The sequence below is a fragment of the Penicillium lagena genome (assembly GCF_028827675.1).
Source record: "Penicillium lagena strain IBT 129212 chromosome Unknown utg000003l_segment0_segment0, whole genome shotgun sequence".
Taxonomy (NCBI): Eukaryota; Fungi; Ascomycota; class Eurotiomycetes; order Eurotiales; family Aspergillaceae; genus Penicillium; species Penicillium lagena.
The window spans coordinates 3,072,687-3,095,226 of NW_026623224.1; the positions used below are offsets into that span (position 1 = coordinate 3,072,687).

The 22,540-nt window shown below is 52.8% G+C and overlaps 7 protein-coding genes across 7 annotated transcripts; 5 read left to right on the forward strand and 2 right to left on the reverse strand.

Annotated features, from left to right (window-relative positions):
- Window positions 1-3,927: 3,927 nt before the first annotated feature.
- N7510_006459 (U2 snRNP complex subunit HSH155) lies at window positions 3,928-7,665 on the reverse strand (the record flags this gene model as incomplete). Its single annotated transcript, XM_056978385.1, has 2 exons — window positions 3,928-7,604; window positions 7,656-7,665. The coding sequence occupies 2 exons, from the start codon at window positions 7,663-7,665 to the stop codon at window positions 3,928-3,930; spliced, it is 3,687 nt and encodes a 1,228-aa protein (XP_056834417.1).
- Window positions 7,666-9,268: 1,603 nt separating this feature from the next.
- N7510_006460 (malate dehydrogenase) lies at window positions 9,269-10,078 on the forward strand (the record flags this gene model as incomplete). Its single annotated transcript, XM_056978386.1, has 2 exons — window positions 9,269-9,919; window positions 9,971-10,078. The coding sequence occupies 2 exons, from the start codon at window positions 9,269-9,271 to the stop codon at window positions 10,076-10,078; spliced, it is 759 nt and encodes a 252-aa protein (XP_056834418.1).
- An 869-nt stretch (window positions 10,079-10,947) lies between these two features.
- On the forward strand, window positions 10,948-11,778 carry N7510_006461 (SAP domain-containing protein; the record flags this gene model as incomplete). The annotated part of the gene is made up of 1 exon (XM_056978387.1): window positions 10,948-11,778. The coding sequence occupies one exon, from the start codon at window positions 10,948-10,950 to the stop codon at window positions 11,776-11,778; it is 831 nt and encodes a 276-aa protein (XP_056834419.1).
- A 1,104-nt stretch (window positions 11,779-12,882) lies between these two features.
- N7510_006462 (uncharacterized protein) lies at window positions 12,883-13,083 on the reverse strand (the record flags this gene model as incomplete). The annotated part of the gene is made up of 1 exon (XM_056978388.1): window positions 12,883-13,083. The coding sequence occupies one exon, from the start codon at window positions 13,081-13,083 to the stop codon at window positions 12,883-12,885; it is 201 nt and encodes a 66-aa protein (XP_056834420.1).
- A 281-nt stretch (window positions 13,084-13,364) lies between these two features.
- On the forward strand, window positions 13,365-17,918 carry N7510_006463 (uncharacterized protein; the record flags this gene model as incomplete). The annotated part of the gene is made up of 1 exon (XM_056978389.1): window positions 13,365-17,918. The coding sequence occupies one exon, from the start codon at window positions 13,365-13,367 to the stop codon at window positions 17,916-17,918; it is 4,554 nt and encodes a 1,517-aa protein (XP_056834421.1).
- Window positions 17,919-18,469: 551 nt separating this feature from the next.
- N7510_006464 (annexin) lies at window positions 18,470-19,939 on the forward strand (the record flags this gene model as incomplete). Its single annotated transcript, XM_056978390.1, has 2 exons — window positions 18,470-18,491; window positions 18,543-19,939. The coding sequence occupies 2 exons, from the start codon at window positions 18,470-18,472 to the stop codon at window positions 19,937-19,939; spliced, it is 1,419 nt and encodes a 472-aa protein (XP_056834422.1).
- A 1,144-nt stretch (window positions 19,940-21,083) lies between these two features.
- N7510_006465 (NAD-dependent epimerase/dehydratase family protein) lies at window positions 21,084-22,383 on the forward strand (the record flags this gene model as incomplete). Its single annotated transcript, XM_056978391.1, has 5 exons — window positions 21,084-21,133; window positions 21,192-21,376; window positions 21,421-21,539; window positions 21,596-22,176; window positions 22,242-22,383. The coding sequence occupies 5 exons, from the start codon at window positions 21,084-21,086 to the stop codon at window positions 22,381-22,383; spliced, it is 1,077 nt and encodes a 358-aa protein (XP_056834423.1).
- Window positions 22,384-22,540: the final 157 nt, after the last annotated feature.

Here is a 22,540-nt window from a genome sequence, read left to right on the forward strand (position 1 = left end):
GTGCCCGAATGGATGCTAAAGTTTATCAACCTACGTACTGTGGTCGTAGGTGAAGATAGAATGGATCCGATCGTCCATCCTCAGCACGTTGGATCCCCGACGATCCGGGTGTCAATCATCCAGGCACCCTACGGTTGCCGAACCCAGCGCCCATCCGTCTGTCATCTGCACGGGGCTCCGATCTTGGCGGTGCCCACACGGCAGATCGTCATTGTCCTAAATCAAGGTTTGTCTGCAGCACATCATTTTACCGGATCCAACATATCTAGCATTTCCTTGGGGAATGATTCCTGGACGAGGGATCTGATTCCACGGTTGCATATCCCTGTTCTATAGATAGAATGGACAATTTCATCTAACCTTGGGTTCACCCAGAATCCAATCGTTCAGGAAGAGGAAGGTCCCAAGACGGGCTCCATCCGCGGGTGAAATGGGTAAATGAGCTCCTCTCCATCCTCGTCCACATCGCTCTCCACTTCCTACATATCATGTGAAAAAATATCTCGACAGTTGTACCACCCACCCTCCATAACGGGAGTCCCTGGAATGCCAGCGATACCGGGATCTCCACTTTATTCACCTTTGGATCCGCCCGCATTCGGACTAGTGGTTCCACTACACACGGCAGATAGTCGATAGCCGACCTTGGCGGTGCCGGATCGACCAGTCAGGAATCAAAGTCCCACCAGGAGCTGACGCGTAGTGGTTTTCCGTGCTGGGAGGAACGTGGATTATTGACCTGGGCTCTTCACGGGCATGAGAAGAACGGGTTTGGGCGCAGGGTGGACGCGGGCTCAGAGATGGCCTTCCCTCCTTTTTGACTCCATTTCCCGCCCAGGTTCGGCCGTATCGACTGTCCGAGTCTACAATGACGTGATTCCAGATCCCCGCAAAGCCCGTTGGTCCCCTAGGATCCCTGCGTGCGATCCTGGAAGGGTCCACTATTGCCGCTAGTCGAGCACTGCCACCCTCAGGACGGCGCTAGTGGTGACTTGAAACGCCCGGCTCGAGGTGGGAACTGCTCGGGGGGAACACCGGCCTGTTCTCCTCCAGTGGTCCTGTCCGGCCACCACATCACCAGAAACAGCTTTACTGCTTTGGGCAGGCCGTTACTTACCTAATGGACATTCCTCAGCCCTCCCATAATTTACGTATCACCACACGGCGTCCACCTCGAGACGACGGATTTGCTCGGGGAGGGGGCAGATCACGCTGCACTGAGGGCTTCGGAGACTCCCCCCGTAGCGCCACCACATCAGAAGGTTTGAGACCATCTGGGAGGAAGACATCCTACTGGACTGTTTACCAACTCCGCAACGTGAAGTTACGGTGAACAACAACGCTGGCCACTCCGGCCACTTTCCGATGTTCTAGTGACACCAAGAAGTCTTCCCTACTGGACTCAACCCGAGCATGCCGTCACTCTCCTCTCCATCAAAGCTTCCCCTGGCCAAGCCCGCGCTTGCATTAAAAATTTAAAATAAATAAAAATAAAATAAAAAAGGAAAGGGAAGAATGCGCCTTGGCCTATGTCACAGTTTCTACCCTTGGGGGCTGTAACCAATACTGCATACACCGTAGAGGCAAGGCGTCCAATATCTGGTCCTCCGTTCAGTCATTCTGCCCCTCGCTGGGCCCCGATGATGGTTGGAAAATAATGGGGGCTCCTGCAGGGTCCGCAATCCCTTGCAACCCAAAGAGCACTGACAAAGCCCAATCAGTGACTCTGGCAAGCCAAGCTCCACGCCTGATTGCCCGGGTCCGTTATCCTGCCAGCCTCGATCCCTGCGCTGTCTTGTTTTTTTCAATGGTGGGATCGTGACGTGCCTGATTGGGGGAGAATTTCTCATTTGGGATGTGTGGGCAAGCCACGCCCCTCCCTTTCCGGCCAGTGGTTTGTTCGAGAAATCCTCCCGACGCCTCTTTTCGTGGTTTTTCGGATAGAATCAACCCTGCCCTCTCTCTCACATGAACCCGAGGAATCTCGGCTTCTCGCATGCTTGACAGGAACTTACGCCTCCCGTCGCCTCCACAGAGTGATCCCCCCCACCGGGCGTTTGTATCGGGCGCATGCCACAATTACTATGGACAGAGACTATATAGCACTATGGACGCCGTCCTCTCAAATTTCATATAGTATCTTCGATGATATCGGGTGGGGTTACTCTCCCGAGCCATGCCCTGCATGTGCATCTCCACGATCAAGAGAATAGTGCTTGGATCCATGGTCCTTGCAGGAAGCGGGTTACGCTGGCCAACGGAGGGTGGATTGCGATGAAGGAGGGGCCGTGAGCCGTGTCCGCCACCGAACCAGCCCTGCTCGTAGAGAAAATAATAAAAAAGCAATAATAATAATAATGTAATTCTAAAAAACAAATAGAAAGAGCGCCAGCAAACTCTAAACCCTGATCCTCAGGGTCCCCCAGTATGAGGACTGGTGTCCTGAATGCGCATCGCAGACCCTGGATTGGATCCTGTACTATCTCGGAAAACTAGTGATCGCGTTACACAGAGTCATTGATCTGGTACCGACCGACCCTTCTCCAATCCATTCTCCAGTCCGATTGGGGTCTCTGGGAGCAACCAATTCAGGGGGAGGCTGTGTTGCGACTGGATCTCATATCCGTGTCAGGAATCTGCACGGACGCAGCTGTCCCAGAGTACTACATACGACGTATTTCATTGCTTTTAAAATTGTTTTATTACTACTATTACTTGATTGAAATTCCGAATCGCAAACTCAAATCCGCATACCCCCCAACAACCACCACTTTTATAATCAATCAGATTCGTCGCGATTACCATAAGACTATAGTTCGCTATTTGCCCATGGTGTAGTTATACTTGAAGTAGCCAAGCCCAGCTGACGCGGCATTTGCAGTGCCAAGTCTACCCACCACAAGCTTAGGCATTTAACGAATTGTGGACTGCGGCCTTGGCGCTTCCCCTCGTGGCGCCCGGGTATGTGGTCGTTCGTGTGCGGGTCTCCTAAGATTAGGAACAGACAACCACCACCAAATACGAGGAACGGAGTGGTTGGAGTCGAGAAAAATAAAATTAACTTTTGGACTGGCATTTGGGGGTCTGATTTTTGCGTTTGTTTTTCGTATGTACTGGTAAAACATGACCCAATCTTTCTCGGATTCTTCTCTTCTGTCCATTGCCGACGCTGCTGGGTCAGGAAAGTGCCCCGGTAGAGGGTGGCAACGAAGAAGAGGGGGCGAGGAATAGGAATAGGGGGAATAGGGGGTCAATTGCGGTCACCACATAGGAGAGAGAGATTGTACCGTGTGAAGGTCACCCAGATATCCAAAATGTCTTCGAGACGGTAGAAACGTCTGTCCAAAACAAAGTGTAGTGATTGACATGCTTGTCTTCGGCCTGGAGCGATCACTTCCCTATTTCTCCTGTCATCCCATGCTTGGCCGTCGATTACTCCAGGGTCTGCTGCGATCGGCTCTAGGTCGGTCCCTGGCGGGATCAAGTCGCCGGGATATGAATTATATACGTCGACCTAGAAAAAGAAGGATATATATGAGCGTGACAATGAACTGCATGGTTCTATCTAGTCCCATGTTTAATCTAATTTGCTTCGCGTGGCTGGCGAGCGCAATATATATTTATTGATGCCAAGCCATGCGATCGTGCTTTTATGAACTCGTAGATTCTTGCCAGCGCCCAAGATGTTGAATTGTAAATCACTGAAAACGGTACTATGGCAACGTAATAGCAACCAACTCAGGAATTTCAACTACTACGAGTGAAGAAGACATTTTTAAACCCATGGCATTCAAATTGATATACAGTCAACACGCCAAACGTCCCTGTCTGTAGGAAGAAACTCAATCATAAAGAACACCGGCTTGGAACGAAGATAGTTATGCAAGGCAAGAAAGAAAAAGAAACGTTCAAATACAGCACCGTCGCTCAGACGATGATCATCAACTCCGGCCGGTCCATGCCGTCGTCCTCCAAGCTGGGATAGTAAGGGACCATGGCGTCAGCGCCTTGGACGTAGGCGTCGTTGTACAACCGCCAGTAGGGAACGCGCACTTTCCGCGCGGGATGAAATAGTCCTGCCCAGACATAGTTCATGACCACGCCGGTGCCGACAGCCATGCGGATCGCGTCAATAGCTTCGATGACCCGGTCGATGACATGGGGGCTGGTCTCGAAGATGTTGGGGAAAACTAGATTGAGGAGATGAAGCATGGCATCCTCGCAGCCAAGCCCGACGACGCCAAGCGCGATGTGCTTGACAACGCTAGCGGCCGTCTGTCTGTGCACCTGATCGCGGTCAATGAGAGCGTCTTCGAGCAGAGGCGTGACTGCGTAGACGTAGTCCTTGGCCATCTCGCCAATGTACTCGAACAAGAATGACATGGCCTTCAGGACACCGTTCTGCACATTGAGTTCAGGAACGCGATACTCGTTCATCAGAGCCGGGAGCACCGTGAACGGCGCACAGGTTTCGGCCACAATGCCGATGGCGACAGCCGTGCAGACACGAGACTGACGCTCTTGCACGCGGAGGTTGTTGAGCAGCGTCGCCAGCACATCCTGAGGACCGATGGCTTTGGCGATGAACCCAAAAGTGTTGTTGGCCGCACGACGAATGCCCTTCTTGTGGGCCTTCAGCATATCGAGCAGCTCAAAGCAGATTCGCATCCATTCGCGAGCATTGACAGACTCCGGACCGCGATCAGCAATACGGCCGACCAGATCGATCGTGTTTTCTTGCACCTTTTCGTGACGGTTGCGCAGAATGGGTGTTAGGCGAGGCAGAAGGTCGCGAATGGGCGGCTGCATCTGATTGATACCGACCACGGTGACAATGGATCGAAGGGCACCCAGAATTGAGCCCAACACTTCAGGGTATTCCTCACCCAGGTACTCGTAGAGCACAACACCGAGCTTCCCCATCAGAGCATCCTCACCGCACTGCTTCATGACCATCGCGACCCGCGAAATCAGGTCGGCTGCCTGCTGTCGGACCGTCGCGGATTTGTTGTTCAACCGCCAGAGAATGGTACTGACAATTTGTGGGAGATATGGCTTGCATCGCGTGCCAAGCGCGTTCACCACAGTACCGAATCCGTTCAGGATGACAATGTCCTCGATACTTTGTTCTTGGAATGCGTAGAGGACACCATCGATGAGCCGCTCCTCCAGTCTTTCGGAAATGTCGGCAGCTCCAAGCGACGCGATGAGCTTCTCCACGGTTTCCACAGTCATCTTGCGGTACGGTTCGCTTTCGTCCTTCAGGTTGTTGACAACACGCTCAAGAATCTCCCCAACCCCAACTTTCTGGCCCAAATCGACGGTCGTATCCACCACCTGTCGGTAGTTCCTTCGGTCGAGGGCCATACGCCTCACCCAGAAGCTCTTGAAGAAATCGGTCAACACATGCTCCTTCAGGTAGCCGGAAGTGACGCCCTCGGTGCTGGCACACTGAGACACCACCTTCAAAACCACCTTCTTCATCTCTTCATCTGGAGATGAAAACTCTCGAAGAAGAATCTCCATAATTTGGCTGGTGTAGTAGTTGGCGTATTCTTCGTCCATGAGAGGAATGATATAACCGACGGCCTTGAGGAAAGCAGCAAGACCCTTGCCACGCTGCTTGCGTGCGCCGGTCCAGAGAGGGTTCAAGATCTCATCGAAGCTTTCAATACCGTAGGGATTGGCCGCTTCGGCCAGAGCAGCCACAGCCAGAGCAGTGACCGTTCGGACTTTGGCCTGCTCATCACTGAGATTATCTGAAATACAATCAACCAGACCCTTCAGGTGAGGCAAAATGGCGCAGCCCATCAAGATCGGAACCTGTTGGACGATCTTGACACCGGTGTGTCTGGCCTGCCAGGATTTCTTGCTGCGGCAGACGGCGCGGAGGAAAGGAAGAAGGGCGGGTATACCGAGCGCAGAAGCCACAACGGCAAAGGCACGCGCCGTGGTGTTTCGCACATACTCATCGACGTGATCGATATCCGGCCGCATGACACTGATCATCGTGGCCAGACCAGCGGCCTTGGCAAGATTGGAGATAATTTCGCGACCCTCAACTCGAGCATAGTAGTCTTGGTCAATAAGCAATGGCTCAATGACGACCAAGATTTTGTGAACGTAGGGGCGAACCAAGTCATCCAGTTTGTAGAGAACGCGATCAATGACCTTGACCAGCAAGTGGCGCTCCTGGTCCTCCAATGACTTCTCCATAAGCAAAGGCAGGATCTGGTTAAACAGAGGACCAGCGCCGAAGTTTCGTGCATTGTCGGTGAGTTGTCGTAGCGCGGTCTTCCGCATCGGTGGCGTGCCATTCTTGACCTTGAGGAGCAACCGCATGATCTTCCGTTCTTTCATCTCCTCGACAGTCATGGAGCTCTCATCTCCGCCTTCCATCAATTTACCGAAGTAGGCCATGTCCTCCGGCTTGAAGAACTGCAAGTCTCCAACACCCGGAATATCGGTGGGTAGTTCCTTGCTTAGCGAGCGAGCACTTTCTGGCTCTTGCATCATGAACCCTCCAACACCAGCGGCGCCAGCCACGGGTGCTGGTGTCGCCATCATTTTTCTGGCGGCCGTTCGAACGGGCTCATACCCTGGCGGAGGGTCGAGAATCTTGTACCCCTCGGAGGGTAACATCATATCTAGCTCCTCATCGGACCATACGGCATTGCGACCGGATACATCAGTTCCAAAACCGGGTCCAGCAGCGGCCGCGCCTCCTTGAGATGGATGCATGGGAGTGGCGAGGCCTTGGTTGCCCACAGGAGTCGCGGATGTGAGGGATGGTGCTTGATCCCATCTCGAGCGACGTTTGGCACCTTCCTCGGGAGCACCAGGGACGGGCGTTTGATCCCAGCGCGACCTTTTGGTCTTTGTCTCTGCCGCCGGCTCGGCTTTAGCCGCAGCTGCGTCCTCCGAAGCCACGTCCCATCTCTGCTTGCGCTTCCTTCCGATTGAAACCTCAACGGTCGAGCCAGCTTCGGCATTTTCTTTGTCGGTTTCTGCCGCCTTCAACGTCGCTTGGTGCTCCACAACATCATCTTCACCGCGCTCCCGCTTCTCAGCGATAAGCTTCTGAACACGCTCCTCTTCCTTCTCAATTTCACGAAGAGCCATGACTTCACGGTAGGTCTGGCCCTCTTCCTCCACATTTGCATGGGCGTTGGCAGCGAAAGGGTCGGCGCGCGTCGGCGTCAGGGGCCCGCGATCGAAACGGCGCTTCTGGTAGTCGGTCTCACGATCTGCGATTCGTCCCGCCTTCTCACGACCGAGAAGAATGTCCTCCTCCTCAACACCGTTGCCTCGGGCCATCTCGTCGATCTGGCTTCTAGTTGCGGTGTACTGGCCGACCAGACGATGTCCTGCGTCCGCATCTTCCATGTCCTCATCATCGCCATTCACAGCGATGGAGGTATCGTAGCCCGAGAACTTGTCTACCCCGGTCCGCTCGTACAGAGTGGTATCGAAGGAGTCCGTGAGGGAGGCCTTGGTCGAGCTGTCAGTGCGCTGAGCAGACGGATCAAATGTCTTTGAACCTTTTTTGGCAGCAGCAGCAGCATTACGCTCAGCTTGAAGCCGCCGGACGGTCTCGATGTCGGCTGCGACAGATGTCAGTGATGGTTCAAGGGGAGGAGCTGGGCAAAACGTACCGTCAGACATGGTGGTCAGCGTCGGGAGTCACGGGGATAACGGCAAGCCTATGTTACTGCAGCAGGAATGTTAACAGCTGCTACATCCGGATCGGGCACCGCTGAAACGGCCGCAGGGATGATGGTTGAGGATGCTGTTGTTACCGATGTCTTCGGGAGCGCAAAATGCAGACCTTGGAAGTCGCGCTAGAGCGATGACTAATGGACTCACGTGACCAAACTGAAGCGGAAAGGTGGCATGCAGACTATTAGTGACCTCTATTCCAATATTTTTATGTTGATGCATATGTTCATTACTCGCTCAGTCGCCTCGTGTTAGACCAAACTTCTGATAGAAACCAATTTGATTGCTTTGATTTTCCAGGTGGACGAAATGTAGTACTTGTTGAATACAAAGTAAGGGAGCACTGGATCGGGTTTCATAGATCATACTAGCTTTGATTTATCAAATGGAATATGAAAAAGGGAAACGATGTGGAATATAAAGCTCATGCGCAATTCACATGAAATTGACAGGGGATGATCTCGAGGTTTTGTTTGAGAGACATCAGGGAGGGGTCCGATAAATATCCATGTGCTGTTAATGCGACAGCATGCAACATGGAGGGATCCTAGACGACCGATTCATTTATTTGCGTAGTTGCTCCCAGGATCTCCATTCTTCAGCTTTCATAATGCATTTATGAGATGACCAATGGGAGATTTTTCTGCCCAATGGCAAGCCGATCCGCTACGCGCCGGCTCGCTCCAGGGTTGCAGGCGCTTCGCCAAGAATAGAAATAAATCTCACATGATGAAACAGATCTAAATAAAGGGCAAATAATTAAACTGAGTGACATCTAAAAACAGATTCCAGAACGTTCCTGAGTAATTTTACTGTGAGTGACATTGTCGACTCTGGGTAGTTGCCGCTGAATTATTATCTTTGCGGGGCTCGAACCCTTGTAAAACGACTGCACGGCCGGTATAGCTCACCCATGGTGAATTTTGTAAGTGTAAGATATAGATAGCATCTAGCAGAATAAAACCCGCATGATCAGTTTCCTGGCGGTTAGAAAGAAGCCATCACATTACCTTTCTATGGGAAATGACCGGAACAGATCTTAATGAGCAATCAGAAGTCCGCCATTTATGAGCAGGGCGTTTTGCCTAAATTGAATCTTGCTGAACTCTCGGAAGCCATTGGGTGTTGAAAACAAGGACTCCATTTTTAGCACTCACAGGTCCGTTTCAGGAAAGGCTTCTCCAAGCCGATAGATACAGTGCTGTATCGACAATGCGCCTAAAAGAAGCCCGTCATCCGCTAACTCTCAATAGGGCATAGACAACTCCCTTTAATCTAAACCCTGAGTAATCTGATTTGTTGGTATTCTAGTAAGCCTAACAACCTATTTTTACGGGAATCTCTCTCAGATGCTCGGCGGTTCGTTTGTTAGATATATATCAACAAAGCCTGAATGACTTCATCTTTGACGAAGCGCAGATTATAATTGCTTCCCCTGACTGGCATTTCCCATCATTACATACATGTGTCTATCCGGAACACAGACCTGAACATTTTCATCCTTCAATCTATGTTTTGCTCCTAATACCTTGCACCGTCCAATCTCATCATGAAGCTATTTGCGCTACTGTTTCTCTCCCTGGCGGCAACAGCGTGTTCGTCAGGGACTGCAACAAGTCTCCCAACGGCGCTCAACTTAGCCAACACCTTCTCCCAACTCACCAGCGAACTCGACCAAATCGCTCTCGGAAGCTGCTCTATCGCAAACGCTATTCTCCCCGTGAATAGTACCGGTGTCCAACTCCCCGTACCCGCTGCAGGCCTGGGTCTCAAGTACATTGCCCTCGGCCGCGGAACGCAGAACTACTCATGCTCCTCTTCGAACAGTTCTACAATTCCAGTAGCCACTGGCGCTGCTGCAACTCTATTCGACGCATCTTGCTTTGCATCGCAGTCCATGACTCTACTGCACGAGCTGCCTGCAGTTATTGAACAAGTTCCTCTTGGGTCTCTTGCGTTCATGGCCACGATTCTAGGACAAGTTACGAATACTACCGATCTCATCATTGGTGAACATTACTTCAACGCTGCAGGAAACCCATTCTTTGATCTCAAGTTGACGGGCAATGATATCTGGATGAACGCTTCTAAAAATGCATCCGTCACGGCCCCCATCAGAGTGGCCACCCCAGCTGATGCTAATGGGAGTGATGATGTTGCGTGGCTGAGACTTGTCTCTACCGCCGGCAATATTATCAAGGTATGACGTCCGTTTTGTGTCCATGAACTTCCGTAGCTGACTAGTCTGTAGGAGGTGTATCGTGTCCAGACCTTTAACGGAAACCCACCAGCGACTTGTGCCGGACAGCAAGGGACTGTATTGGTTGACTATGCTGCGGAGTACTGGTTTTATGGATGAAAGACACGCGATTCTTAATTGTTTATTTTTCTATCGTGGAACTCCTGCAAGGACCAGAATGAGCAGAGGAAGGGTCTAATTCTTATTTTATATAACAGATTTCTATTTCTACCAGAAGTATTAAGGTGTCACCTAGCTTTGATGAAGCAGCCATCGACCCTCGAGTAACCGCCTTGCTGTGCCATGTTTCCGTTAAGCAGGGTCCTAACAATTCGAAGAGAATCCTTTGGTACCTTGCCTACGCTTTCTGATGCCTTGATACCTAAGGCATTAATGTGGCGGGAACTGTGGCGGATGCTGCATGCACTGCGCCACACAGGACACAGTCTTCCCTGCAAATTCAGACAATAACAATAGGTCATGACTGCCAGCTGGTTGGTGCTGTGACATGGTATGATTGACTGCATGCCCGGCTCCAACCAAGTTTCGCGTGTAGTAAGGCAGAAAGAATAACTAACTACTCAGCTCGGAGTCGCCGATTGTACGAGTCTACCTGCTGTGATCAACAACTCGTGCTAATCTGGTGGTTGTCTGAACATTAGTCAATTGTCCAGAGTCGATGAGACCTAATGGCTTTACAGCTCTTCCCTACCTAGGCAGTTAATCATAGTCACCTGTTGTCATCGAGATGCGTGAATATAGTACATCACGTGACTTACCCAATCGGGCAAGCGCGACTGACTCCCGGTCGCGTTCCTCCCTGTTCTTCTCTGTTGTCATCGACCATCCACTCCCTCTCTAAGCTCCTCGTTCATCGAGCGCATAATGTGCCTTTGTTAAGTCCGAATCTCAACCTCCATAATATCTGTCATCGTCATCCATTCGTGCCTCAACCACCTCTTGAGCCCATTACGTGTGCATCTAACACAATGGCCACCGACTACGCCAAGAAGACCAATGCCGAGCTGATTGAGATCCTCAAGTCGCGCTCTCTCTCCCACACAGGCAAGAAGGCCGACCTTGTGTCTCGCCTCCAGCAGGACGACGAAAGCAAACCCGCCGGTAAGCCCGAGGTCGCCGACGATGTCATCGACTGGGACGACGAGGTCCCCGCCGAGAGTGCCGCGAAGCCGTCAACAGAGGCCGGCGCGGCGGCCATTGCTGCGGGCGGCAAGGGCGCCGTCGCCAACCCAGTCGCCGTGCCGAACCAGAAGCTGGACACCGATCCGGCCGCGACCGATGACCTGAAGGTAGAAGCGACAGGCGCTGCCGCCGCCACCGATGCTGCGCCCACCCAGGCAGCTGAAGCAAAGCCCGTCGTGGACTTCAGCAGGGGTCTTCCCTCGTCCGAGCTGGATGAGGAGCTGCGGAAGCGCAAGGTGCGCGCCGAGAAGTTCGGCATCGTTGAGGACTCGGAGACTGCATTGAAGGAGGCACAGAAGCAGCTGGAGCGATCCAAGCGGTTTAGCACTGGTGCTGGCGCCTCCGCTGAAAGCAGCGCCGGCGTTGGTGTCAAGGGCCTGGACGAGGCCCTCCCCGACGAGCGCTCTCGCAAGCGGGCGCGCGGTGACCAGGGAGGGCGTGGAGGCAAGAGACGTGATATGGGCGGCCGGCAGCAACGCAATCGCCCACGCGGAAGCGATGGTAACCGAAACCGCGAGGGTGGTGTGCAGAAGCCCCAGCCGCAGCAGAAAAGCTGGAGCGAGCAGGATGTTCAGGCAATGGAGGCGCGGAAGAAGCGGTTCTCGCAGGCGGCCTGAATGTTTCGAATACAAATGCCAGAATTATTTCTCATCGTCATGATCTTCCGTGGTTTACAGGGCGTTTGTACTATGTATGGAGTTAGAGAAATGGAATCACTCATCATCGTCAGCTGAAAGGTGCATTAGTCGCTGTTCCTGCAGTTCCCGATCGACACGATCGCAACTCCCGATCGACCGTTGTAAATCATGCTGGTGGCATCCTTGGACCACAGCGGGAGTGCTGGGCAGCCCACCATCCTTTTCTATCTCATCCTCGAATTCGGTCCTCGAGGGATCGGTGGAGTGTCACCGCTCGGCCAGATCCACCATCCGACCGCGACGGACGACTCCCACGGGTTAGTGAAGATCGGACGACGCTAAGTGATTTAGTCAGGCTGAGCAGACCGCGCTTTGCGAACGTCACTGGCTGGCCATTGTTACAAGCCCGACGGTATTACTGCCCTGGCCAGCGCCACGACAGGCTCGGGTCGGGCCTCCGCTGAACCATGGATACACGGTTGAGGATTCTCGTCGTCTTGCTTAATTCTCCGCCATCGTTCGGCGTCTCCGGGGATGATGTGTTGGCAGGCAAAGCATCTGGCTTGCGGCTCTAGACGGCGATCCGCGCAGCTCTCAGCTCGCATGTCCCCAACCTGATCCAAACCAGGCCCGTCCATGCATTAGTGACTGCCTCTTCTACGCCACCGGGGAATCGCAGCCTGTCAGCTCGTCCCGAACGACGATTCGACGGCCCAGTGGGGATCCAACCGTGCACGTTCGTCACTTTGTCACCCATGATGATAGTGGTATTATGGATTCAGTCTCCCGGCGGGGCAGTTGGTCCCCTTCCCTTATTCGGCCCCGACACATGGTCTAGTTCTTTTTACAGGCCCGGGCGGCGGTTTCGCATCCGCGACTCATCACAGCAGGAATCACCATCTGCGCCAATAATATCCGTAGGCAGCATCAGGCTCGGAGCCGCCGTCAATGGCACAAACCTCTGTGCGTTCCAGCATCTGCAAGGCCTTTTTTGCCCCCCACGTCGAGCGGACACGACTTCGTACAAAAAGACCCGCGCCTGGACAGGGGTCGAGCTTTTCTTTCCTTTTTACTTCTGGGCTCTTATTCTCCGAATCTTGCATTTTTCCTGCAGTTCCATCGGAGCTCTGACGTGGCGGGTCCAAAACCGGGCACAAAGCCACACGGCGACTCCAGACTGTGGCGAAGCAGCTCCGATTTAGACCGCTGATCGGCACAGGATCCGTGACTTATCTGCAGACGTTTGATAGATTTGAACGGCCTCGTGGCTGGTGGATCTTGCATCTTTTAATATCCAGGGTCCTTTTCGCGAAAGGACATCTTCTCTTGCCATCTACTCCGGAGTTCTGACGTGCGTGCTGGATACCTCGTCTCCCACTTTGCATGCGATGACCTGATGACCGGAATGCCGTACGTTCCCTGCTTCTATTCTTCCTAAAAAACCGAATAAGGCACTGATAAAAACACCACTGCAGGCGTGATGACCCCCACATTCTATCCTATGTACCTGTCGCTTAATTTCTTGTTTCTGGATTGGAGCCGGAGACTTCACTCAAGGTCGCACCATGTCGTGGAACAAGTCTGGCGGCCGTCGCTTGCCGCAACCGAAGGATCTTCGATCTCAACAGCCTGAGGTCTCGTCTCCAGCACCTTCGGGGATACCCCATCCCGGCATTACCTATTCTGGCCGGGGCCCTCGATCTCAGATTGCACGCCCAGTGAACTATACATCTCGAACACCCAGCAAGGGATCATCTCTATCAGACACCGAGGATGTTGGCCAGATTACTGCACTCCCACCGACGTCAAAGCAGATCCCAAGCCGTCCAAATCGCCAATCGTTGCTGCCGCGGCCCAACACTGGTCGTTCGCTATCTTCAACCTCACCGGTGTCTTCGATTGGCTCCCCAAACCATAATGAGCGCATTCCCACCTCGCTATCGACCCCGGAGGTCAACAACCCATTCGCATCTGTGATCCGTCCACAGCCTTCTACCCCCAAACGACCTCGCAACGTTCTTCGCAGGAAGGCTGCGACAATAGGCAACCACACCGGACAGAGCCAGCCTCAAAAGCTGAGCTTGGTGATCCCACAAGATTCCCGTTCCGAGGAAACCGCCCAGTCCAGCTATACCCCCTTCTCAGATTGTCAAACGCCAACGCTGTATGGGCGTGCCTATGCCCCAGAGCAGAAAAATGAGACCAGGATGGAGGAACAAGGACCGGCTGAGCTTGCTAGCCTTCGAACCACAGTTGATACGCAGAACCTCCCTCCTGCGCCTACTCCTTTCTTCCCCTCCGCCAGCACCCCCTCGACAAGATACTCCGAGTCTCCTGGGATGTGGAGCCGAACATCGACGCCGACTACCCTGTCATCGTATTCCCCAGGAATCGTGCAGTCGGCTAAGCCTGGGCGGCTCAGACAACCAAGCCCATCTCAAACGAGAATGCCATTCTTATCGCCATCAACTTCTTATGCCAGCCCGCAAAGCGATCGAGCAAGCCCTGTTATACAAAAGCCAACAACTCCGGCGAACTCTTCTGGGCCAAGCCTCAAGTCTGTGCCGACCAAGATTCGAGGCCCTCCATGCAGCCCTCCGCCTAGGAAATCTTCTGTGAACTTTAGTCCCCCGCAGAAATCGGATATCAATGTTGAAAGGGCTCACAGGGAAGTGGAGGAAGCAGAGAAGTCCCTGCACCAGCCTCGAACTACCACTCCTGCTGCACAACCCTCCGCACCAGAGAAACTATTGACTCCTCCAAGACCAAGCAGAGATGGCACCGATCGGTTGACCCTACAACAATCACCTGTGATCCAAAGCAATTTGCCGTATGTCAGATCAACGGGTCATACTAGGCGCGAGTCGGCTGAGAAGGTCATGACCGCCGAGAAGCTCAAGTCTCACCCAGCCCCGAACCGCTCAGCCGCTGCATCGACCGACTCCGTTCAATCAAAAAGTCTATCTCGCATCCCGACTAGGGAGACGGCGCCCCCAGTCCTCTCTCGAAAGTCACCTCGAACATTGACCAAGGAGCCACCGAAGGAGAAGGCTCCACCCAAGAGGACTGAAACTCCTAAACGGTTTGGTCTTTTTTCGAAGAAGTCCAAGGCCGAGCTGGGTGATAATACATCCGAGCCATCTAAGCCAGCCCGAAAGGGTCCTGCGGCCGGAACGGGCCATGAAGGATACGGGAAATATTCACAGCGTGGCAGAAAGTCGAGCGTCAGCAGCAGCGGAACAAGAGCTAGGTCAACAAGCACGACGGCTCGATCAGTGGCCAGCAGCAAGGGCAGCGCGTCCAGTCGCCCGGAGCTGGATATTGATGACTTTCTGATGGCCCGCCTGGAGCCAGTTATCATCAGTGGGGGAGGCATGGACGGGGCGGCACTCTCGCGAACGCAGAGTGAGCAGAGCATGAGCAGTGTTAGCGTTTCTTCCACTTCGAACATGCCTCGTCACACCCCGGTCACATCCTCTGCTCAGTCCACTGATTCGTTGGCAACATCGATTGGAACTTTTGAAGCGGGTACCCCCAGTGAATCGGGCTTGGGTCTCATCTACTCGCATACGAAGAGTTCGGAACGACGTCCAAGTATTAATGATACTCAAAAGCTTGCCACGTCTCAAATGCCTGTTTCACAGGGAAAGAGAAACAGTATCTTTGCGAATACCGAGGCTACCACAATTCGATCTTCTCTTTCCAGTCACGGTTCAAGCTCTGTGCCGACGAAAGGCAGAGCCCATCTGGCCGAGCAACCCACAGAGTCTACCCGACAAGAAGACACACAAGGAAAGAAGAGTAAGACTTCGAGGTGGAACCTGTTCCAGAGAAACCGTGGCAATGAGCAGAAGAGCACAAAATCGACTGAGCCGGCTTCCTATACCGCCCAGCTGCATGCTTCAATTTCACCGGTGGTGAACACTCGGCCTGTTGCACACTACGCAATGGTCGATACGGATTCAGACGAGCTGGAAGATATCATGAAGAAAATTGAAGATTCCCCGCCAACCGAAGACGAGTATTTCCAGCATGTGGCGGTCCCTGCGGGCCTAAACATCCAGAAAAAGCCATCCATCCTTCTCCGGTCTCCACCCAAGCTGAACGGAGAATTCCAGAGTTACTACCATCCATCTCCGAAGACGGCGATGTTCAATCGCAACCTCATGCGACAAAACCCTGATGAAAGCACTGAAGATAACCGTCCCAGTCGACTGGCATCTGTGGGCCGAATTCCGCAGGTGGTTTCTCGCCGTGATAGGTCGCACCGGCCTGCTGTGGACTCTTTCTCGCGGCCTTTCAGTATTGCTGACCTGCCGAATCTCACGGCGCCGGTGACGGAGGACTTGAATAATTTACTGCCAGCCAACAGCCCGCCTTCGAACGCATACTCAGATATCCGATCTGGTCAGCCTTTAGAATGGGGCTACCCGTACACTCAGGCGTTCAGCGGCCCCGAACAAGCTAGCGCTCTGGACTTCCTTGCTGGACCCTATTCGAGCAATGAGTTCTTCCATTTCTCTCCGAGCAGGAGCTCGCCGTCTTCCAGCAGCTCGGGAGCATTGGCGGCAGTGACAGCAGTGGCTCCGAAGCCTGGATCGGCACCGACTGAAGATGAGGTATGGAACGAGTACGACGACCTGATTGACTACACCCTGTCTCCGGAAGAACCGAAACCGGACCCATTGGCCGGAGAGGACAACAAGTTCGAATTGGCAACTAAGGCGAGCAAGACGCTTCAAGATGAGTTGAACAACACCGATCAACTTCAATCTTGCCTGCCGGCCGAGTCTGCTCGATCGAGCACCAGCTCTGTCCGACTCCGACGGTCTAGGATCATGTCGGCGTTGCGTTCATCAACCATCGCTCCGTCATCTCAACCGTCTTACAGTGATCTTATCGCGGGATATGCCGAACACAGCGACGAGCACTTGAATGTTCCTGGGGTGTCTAGCCATATTGAGCGTAGCCCATCATCTGAACACCTTCATGAGCAGCAGTCAACTTTTCTTCATTCCCTTGCAGCTGCTTCTCCGCCTGCGCCAGCCCCGTCTGTGCACAGTTCTTCCGAACGTGATTGGGATGCCGCGACACGCACCAACATGCGATCTGCCTCATTGATGACCAGTCGCTGGTTGTCGTTTGGCCGAGTTCTCTTCAGCCCGGCCCACAATCACGTTAAAACTGGTACTCATGGGCGAATTCTTGTGATCGACGGTCTGGGCAATGACGACTGGTCTTTCTATTGCTCCTTGACATATCCTGATGCAGAAGTCTACAGTCTGAGCGGTAGGCCGGTCTCTACCGCAATGCCTCATCCCGCGGCGTGGCAGCCACCGACCAACCATCACACCGTTTACCACATGGGATTGGGGAACCCGCTGCCCTTCCCCAAGGACTACTTCACTGTCGCCGTGTTGCGATTCCCCGCCGCCTGCTCCGAGACGATCCTGAGCAACATGGTCCAGGAATGCAAACGTGTGCTCCGTTCCGGTGGCTACCTCGAGATGAGCCTGCTGGATAGGGATATGGTGAATATGGGAGTACGCTCCCGCCGAGCCGTTCGTCGACTGAAGGAGATGACCTGTCTCGCAAACCCGTCTGTCAACCTCAAGCCGACCAGCGACAACGTCCAGCGTCTCGTCGGCTGCCAGGGCTTCGACAACCTGCAGCGCTGCATGGTCCGGATTCCCGTCGCCGGGATGGTTGTTCGGTCATCCGACTCGACCACATCGTCGTCGAACAAATCCATCTCCGCGACTGCCACTACCCCATCCACCGCGTTTTCGCTGCCCACCATTTCCGTGACCACCGCTTCGGGCAGCCAGAGCAAATCCCCATTAGAAGACGACAACATCTCCCTCGGGGATCTGCTATCCGATCCATCTCCCTCACCAGCAAACGACGAGTCCATTGCCAAGATCGTGGCGCGCGTTGGCCGTTGGTGGTACACGAAATGTTACGAGGATCCCGTCCTCCCGGACACGGGTGACGGCGCACCCAGCATGTGGAATGACCGCAAGGTCCTGCGCGAATGCCAGAAGCGCGGCACGGGATTCCGCATGTTGATAGCCTATGCGCAGAAACCGAGTGAAAAGCGGCGCACGGCGAGCGTCTAGCTTCTCTTCGCGATACTTACGATGATCTTTTCTTTTCTTTCTTTCTGGTGATGCCTATCCATGGACTTTTTATGATTCCCATCTTTTCAGCGAGCCATGCATGATCTGGTTACCAATACCCTTGTATTTGACTTTCGTTTATTTTTCTTTGATTTTTGTTATGTCTTTCAGCGAGAAACGGCTTTTATGATTATCAAGACTTGCATTATTGACCTGGAGGTCGACTTGTCTCCTAGCGTGCGCTATAGAGAGAATACGGGGGTTAATTTGCCCATCTGCCGAGCAGGACTTGAATGATGATGATGATGATTATCTGTGCCAAGTAAATCATAATTTGCTGTATCAGCCACAACCCGGGATATGATGAAGTCCGGATCTTCGCGTAAACAGGGCTGTGGGCTTGGCGGTTTTCTAGAAACAGTAAAATCATCACTAACGCCTCCACAAGGCTGTACACGATCCCCACTGCGCCACATTATTACCCCTCGTATACTTAAAGCCCATCTGCCGACTGTCTTGCGACAGCTGTCAGCCTTCTCCCTCATCGAGCCATGTCGTACTATCCTCCTCCTCGTGAGTCAATACGCATATTTCCGCGACATAGTTGACTAATGAAGCATCTAGAGTCTCAATATCCGCCCCACGGCCAGCCTCCGGGCCCTCCGCCGCCTCAAGGCTACCAGCAACAGCCCGCTTACGGGCAGCAGCCGCCCTACGGACAACAACCTCCGTATGGTCAACAGCCTCCTTCTTATGGTCAACAGCCTCCCTACGGACAGCAGCCGTATAGCGCACCTCCACCTCCTCAAGGCCATTATCCTCCTCAGCCCGGCTACCCACCACAGCAGGGCTACCCGCAACAGCCGTATGGTCAACAACCCTACCCCGGTCCGCCGTCGCCTCAGCCACCAGCGGGATACCAGCACACACCCTCGCCCCAGCCTCCCTACGGCCAACCACCTCACGGCTATGCCCCTCCGCCCGGTGGTGCTCCGGGCTATCCACCCCCAGGTCCATATGGCGCCCCGCCGCCTGGAGGCGCATACCCGCCGCAGCCCCAGATGCCGTCCATCGGCTATGACCCGCAAGCCAAGGCGCAGGGAGATTTCCGGCGCGAAGCCGACGAGCTGCGCAAGGCGATGAAGGGCTTCGGAACGGACGAGAAAGCTCTGATCTCCGTACTTTCGCGACTGGACCCGCTCCAGATGGCTGCCGTGCGCTCTACCTACACCCAGGCCCACCATCGCGACCTGCACAAGGATATCAAATCCGAGACAGACGGACACTTCGAACAGGGGCTGTTGGCTATTGTCGATGGCCCGCTTGAGCATGATGTCGAGTGCGCGCGCGAGTCGGTCAAGGGCATGGGTACGAAGGAGTGGCTTATGAACGACGTGCTTCTAGGCCGGAGCAATGCAGACCTCAACGCTATCAAGATGGCCTATGAGCGCAAGTATCACCGTTCGTTGGCGCGGGATATCGAGGATGACCTCTCCTTCAAGACGGCCGAGCTCTTCGCTGCCGTGCTACACGCCACTCGTCACGACGAGTTCGCCCCTATTAACCCGCAAACCATCGAATCCGAGGCCCGCGCCCTACACGACGCTACCTCGGGTCGCGCCGTTAACAACGTCTCCGAGTTCTGCGCCGTCTTCGCCCGTGTTTCGAACGCGGAGATCCGCGCTATCGACCAGGCATTCCAGGCTCGCTATCATACGTCGCTAGAGAGACATATCGAAAAGTCCTTCACGGGCCATATGCAAGAGGCTCTTCTGCACATACTCCGCTCGGCTACAGATCCGGCTATGCGCGATGCGATCCTGATTGATGAATGTGTCCGCGGCCCAGGAACAAGGGATGAGCGTCTTGTCGTTCGTGTTGTGCGTGCCCATTGGAACCGCGCGCATCTGGACCAGGTGAAGCGCGCTTATAAGCATAAGTACAAGACGGATCTTGTTGCCCGCGTGCGTGGGGAGACCTCGGGGGACCATCAGCGTTTGATGGTTGCTCTGCTTGAGTAAGTTGAACGATCATTTGTGTACAGTCTGTGATGTCCTTTATGTGTTTATGTGGGGTGGTATGTATTTTGTTCTTTCTGCGCATGTTTCTTCTAGCACGTGTTTTATAGCTGTTGATACTTCTTGCCCTGCTGCGGTCAGAATGTGAATTACATGATGAACGGCTGAGTCTACGTTCCTGAGCAATTTCTTTAGTATCTTCATAGTTTGTAATAATGGTGAGCCTGTGGGTAGCGATTGGCTCCCAGATCACGGGATGAGGCGATCCTCTTGTTCTTGAACTAGTCCATGTTAGATTTAGCGCCAATCTATCTTTGAAATGAGAAGCTAGAGTTGCTGACCTTGATCTTCTTCATCCCTTGGCATTCTGCGCTTTGAGCAGCCACCTTTCCAGACCCTCTTTAAAATGCCCCTACTGTGTTTGTTTGATGAAACTGCCTAACAGATCGAGAGTAAAAGAATTTTCAGAAACAGATTGTTTCCCAGTCCACATGTAAAGGCATGAGCGTAAAAGACTGCGGCGGAGAGTTTATTTCCAAAACTAAATATTGGCTATTTGACGAAAGAAATCTCATTACATGGTCGCAAGGACCCTATAATTTCTGGTGGCGCTTTGGGTGGCATCACTAGGCCGGCTTTCCTCTACGATTTTACTTATGGGTAACGTCTCATGAATTGAGATTGAGAGAATTATTTCTCGGGAAAAGCGGAACTAATTAGTTTTCGTTTCTTCGCGCTCCGGGATAGGAAAGCGCAAATAGTTGCCGGAAAAATAGAAACCTAGAAGCTTATGACTAAGACCGGAAATGGAGTGAAATGATTAGTTACCTGAAATGCGGACGCGCTGGAACATGCCCCGGAGAAGGAACATGCCCCGAAGGAACGAGTTAAATTACTAGATTTACTGTGGCATTAAGTGGCCGGTCGGTCCCGCTACGCGACAGGAGTGCGCAAATAGTTGCCTTGCAATTTCGACTTGACTCAGCTAGATTCTTAATGTGATTTCTAAGTAGGGGATCAAACTCAACCCTTGACGTCACGAATATGACCAGGAGACGTAGAACATATAAGAACGCCTTTTCTCTCTAAAAGCAACCGTGTCGACGTTCTATTTCATCCGCACATCATTCCCAATCAGATCTACGCAATGGCGTCGGGCAAGTTGAATATTCTCATCACCGGAGGCTCAGGATATATGTACGTCAAAATTTGCCCTGTGTTCCCAAGCATAATGCAATAGTTGAGACTTTCTTAGTGGTGGAGCCGTCTTGAATGCTCTCTTGTCGTCGGAATACGATGCTCTGAAAGTTTCTACGATCACCTGTCTGGTCCGAGGAACTGAGAAAGCCAAGTCTCTGGAAAAATTGGGCGTGAAGACTTTGCAGTTCCAGAGCTTGGATGAAACCGAAGTTCTCGCGAAAGCCGCAAGCGAAAATGATGGTATGTTCCTAAAACGATACTGGAAATTTGAGACGATTACTTAGTTGCCGTGACAGTTGTCATACATGCTGCATCTGGTTTCCATACTCTATCTGCACGAGCCCTTATCTTGGGACTGGCACAGCGAAAGCAATATACCGGCAGAGAGGTGTTTTACTTTCACGTAAGGCCCCATAATGGTGGATGACTGCGAATTACTCATGATTTCACTCTGTACAGACCTCCGGGACTTCTAATGTGGCTGACCGCCCTATGACTGAAGAGTACATCGAGAAAGGATATCCTTTGTCAGATCAGAGCGATATTTTCTCGTATTTGAAGAAGAGAGATTTTGGTGTCCCGTACGCTCAGCGTACATCTGATATCGTCGTCACCGAGATTGGACTTGAGGTTGGGGTGAAGACTGTGGTGTTGATGATGCCTTCCATCTATGGAATTGACTCTAATCCCTTACACGAGTTCTGCCATACCCCTATATTGATTCGAATGGCTCTAAAGCTAGGAAGAGTGCCTGTGGTAGGTGACGGATCAGGGATATGGGATCATATCCACATCCAAGATGTGGCGCGGTGTTATGAGTTTATTTTGAACAAGGCACTTGTTGGTGAAAATGTTCCCACCGGCAAAGAAGGAATCTTCTTTGTTGAATCCGGCGAGCACACTTGGCGGCAGCTTTCTCAGATCATTGCTGACGCTGGTGTCGCGCTCAATGCCTTGAAATCTGCCGACCTTCGGCATCTGTCCTTGGAAGAATCTGCCAAGTTTCTTGGAGGTGGTTGGGGTCTCATTGCGGAAATCGGGTGGGCATCAAAGTATACATTCCCTTGAATCACCAGTCCCGAGAAATAAGACTAATGGCACATAGTTCTCGCACAAGAGCCCACAAGGCAAGATCACTGGGCTGGAAGCCACTGAAAACTGAAGCTGATTTCGAATCCCATGCTGTCGCCGACTGGAGGGCTATTCTTGCTTCGAATGAAGCATCTCATGAATCTTTAGATGTTTAAATCGCTTGAATATGGAGCTTCATGATACTCTGGTGCGGTAGGGAAAGAATAAAACTGGAAAAAAAGGCTTCTTTGAAATACGGAATCGGGGCGGGCTTGGTATGACAAGGGAGGGAAGAGTGAAGTATGAATTTTTCGACACGTTGACCATAGATAC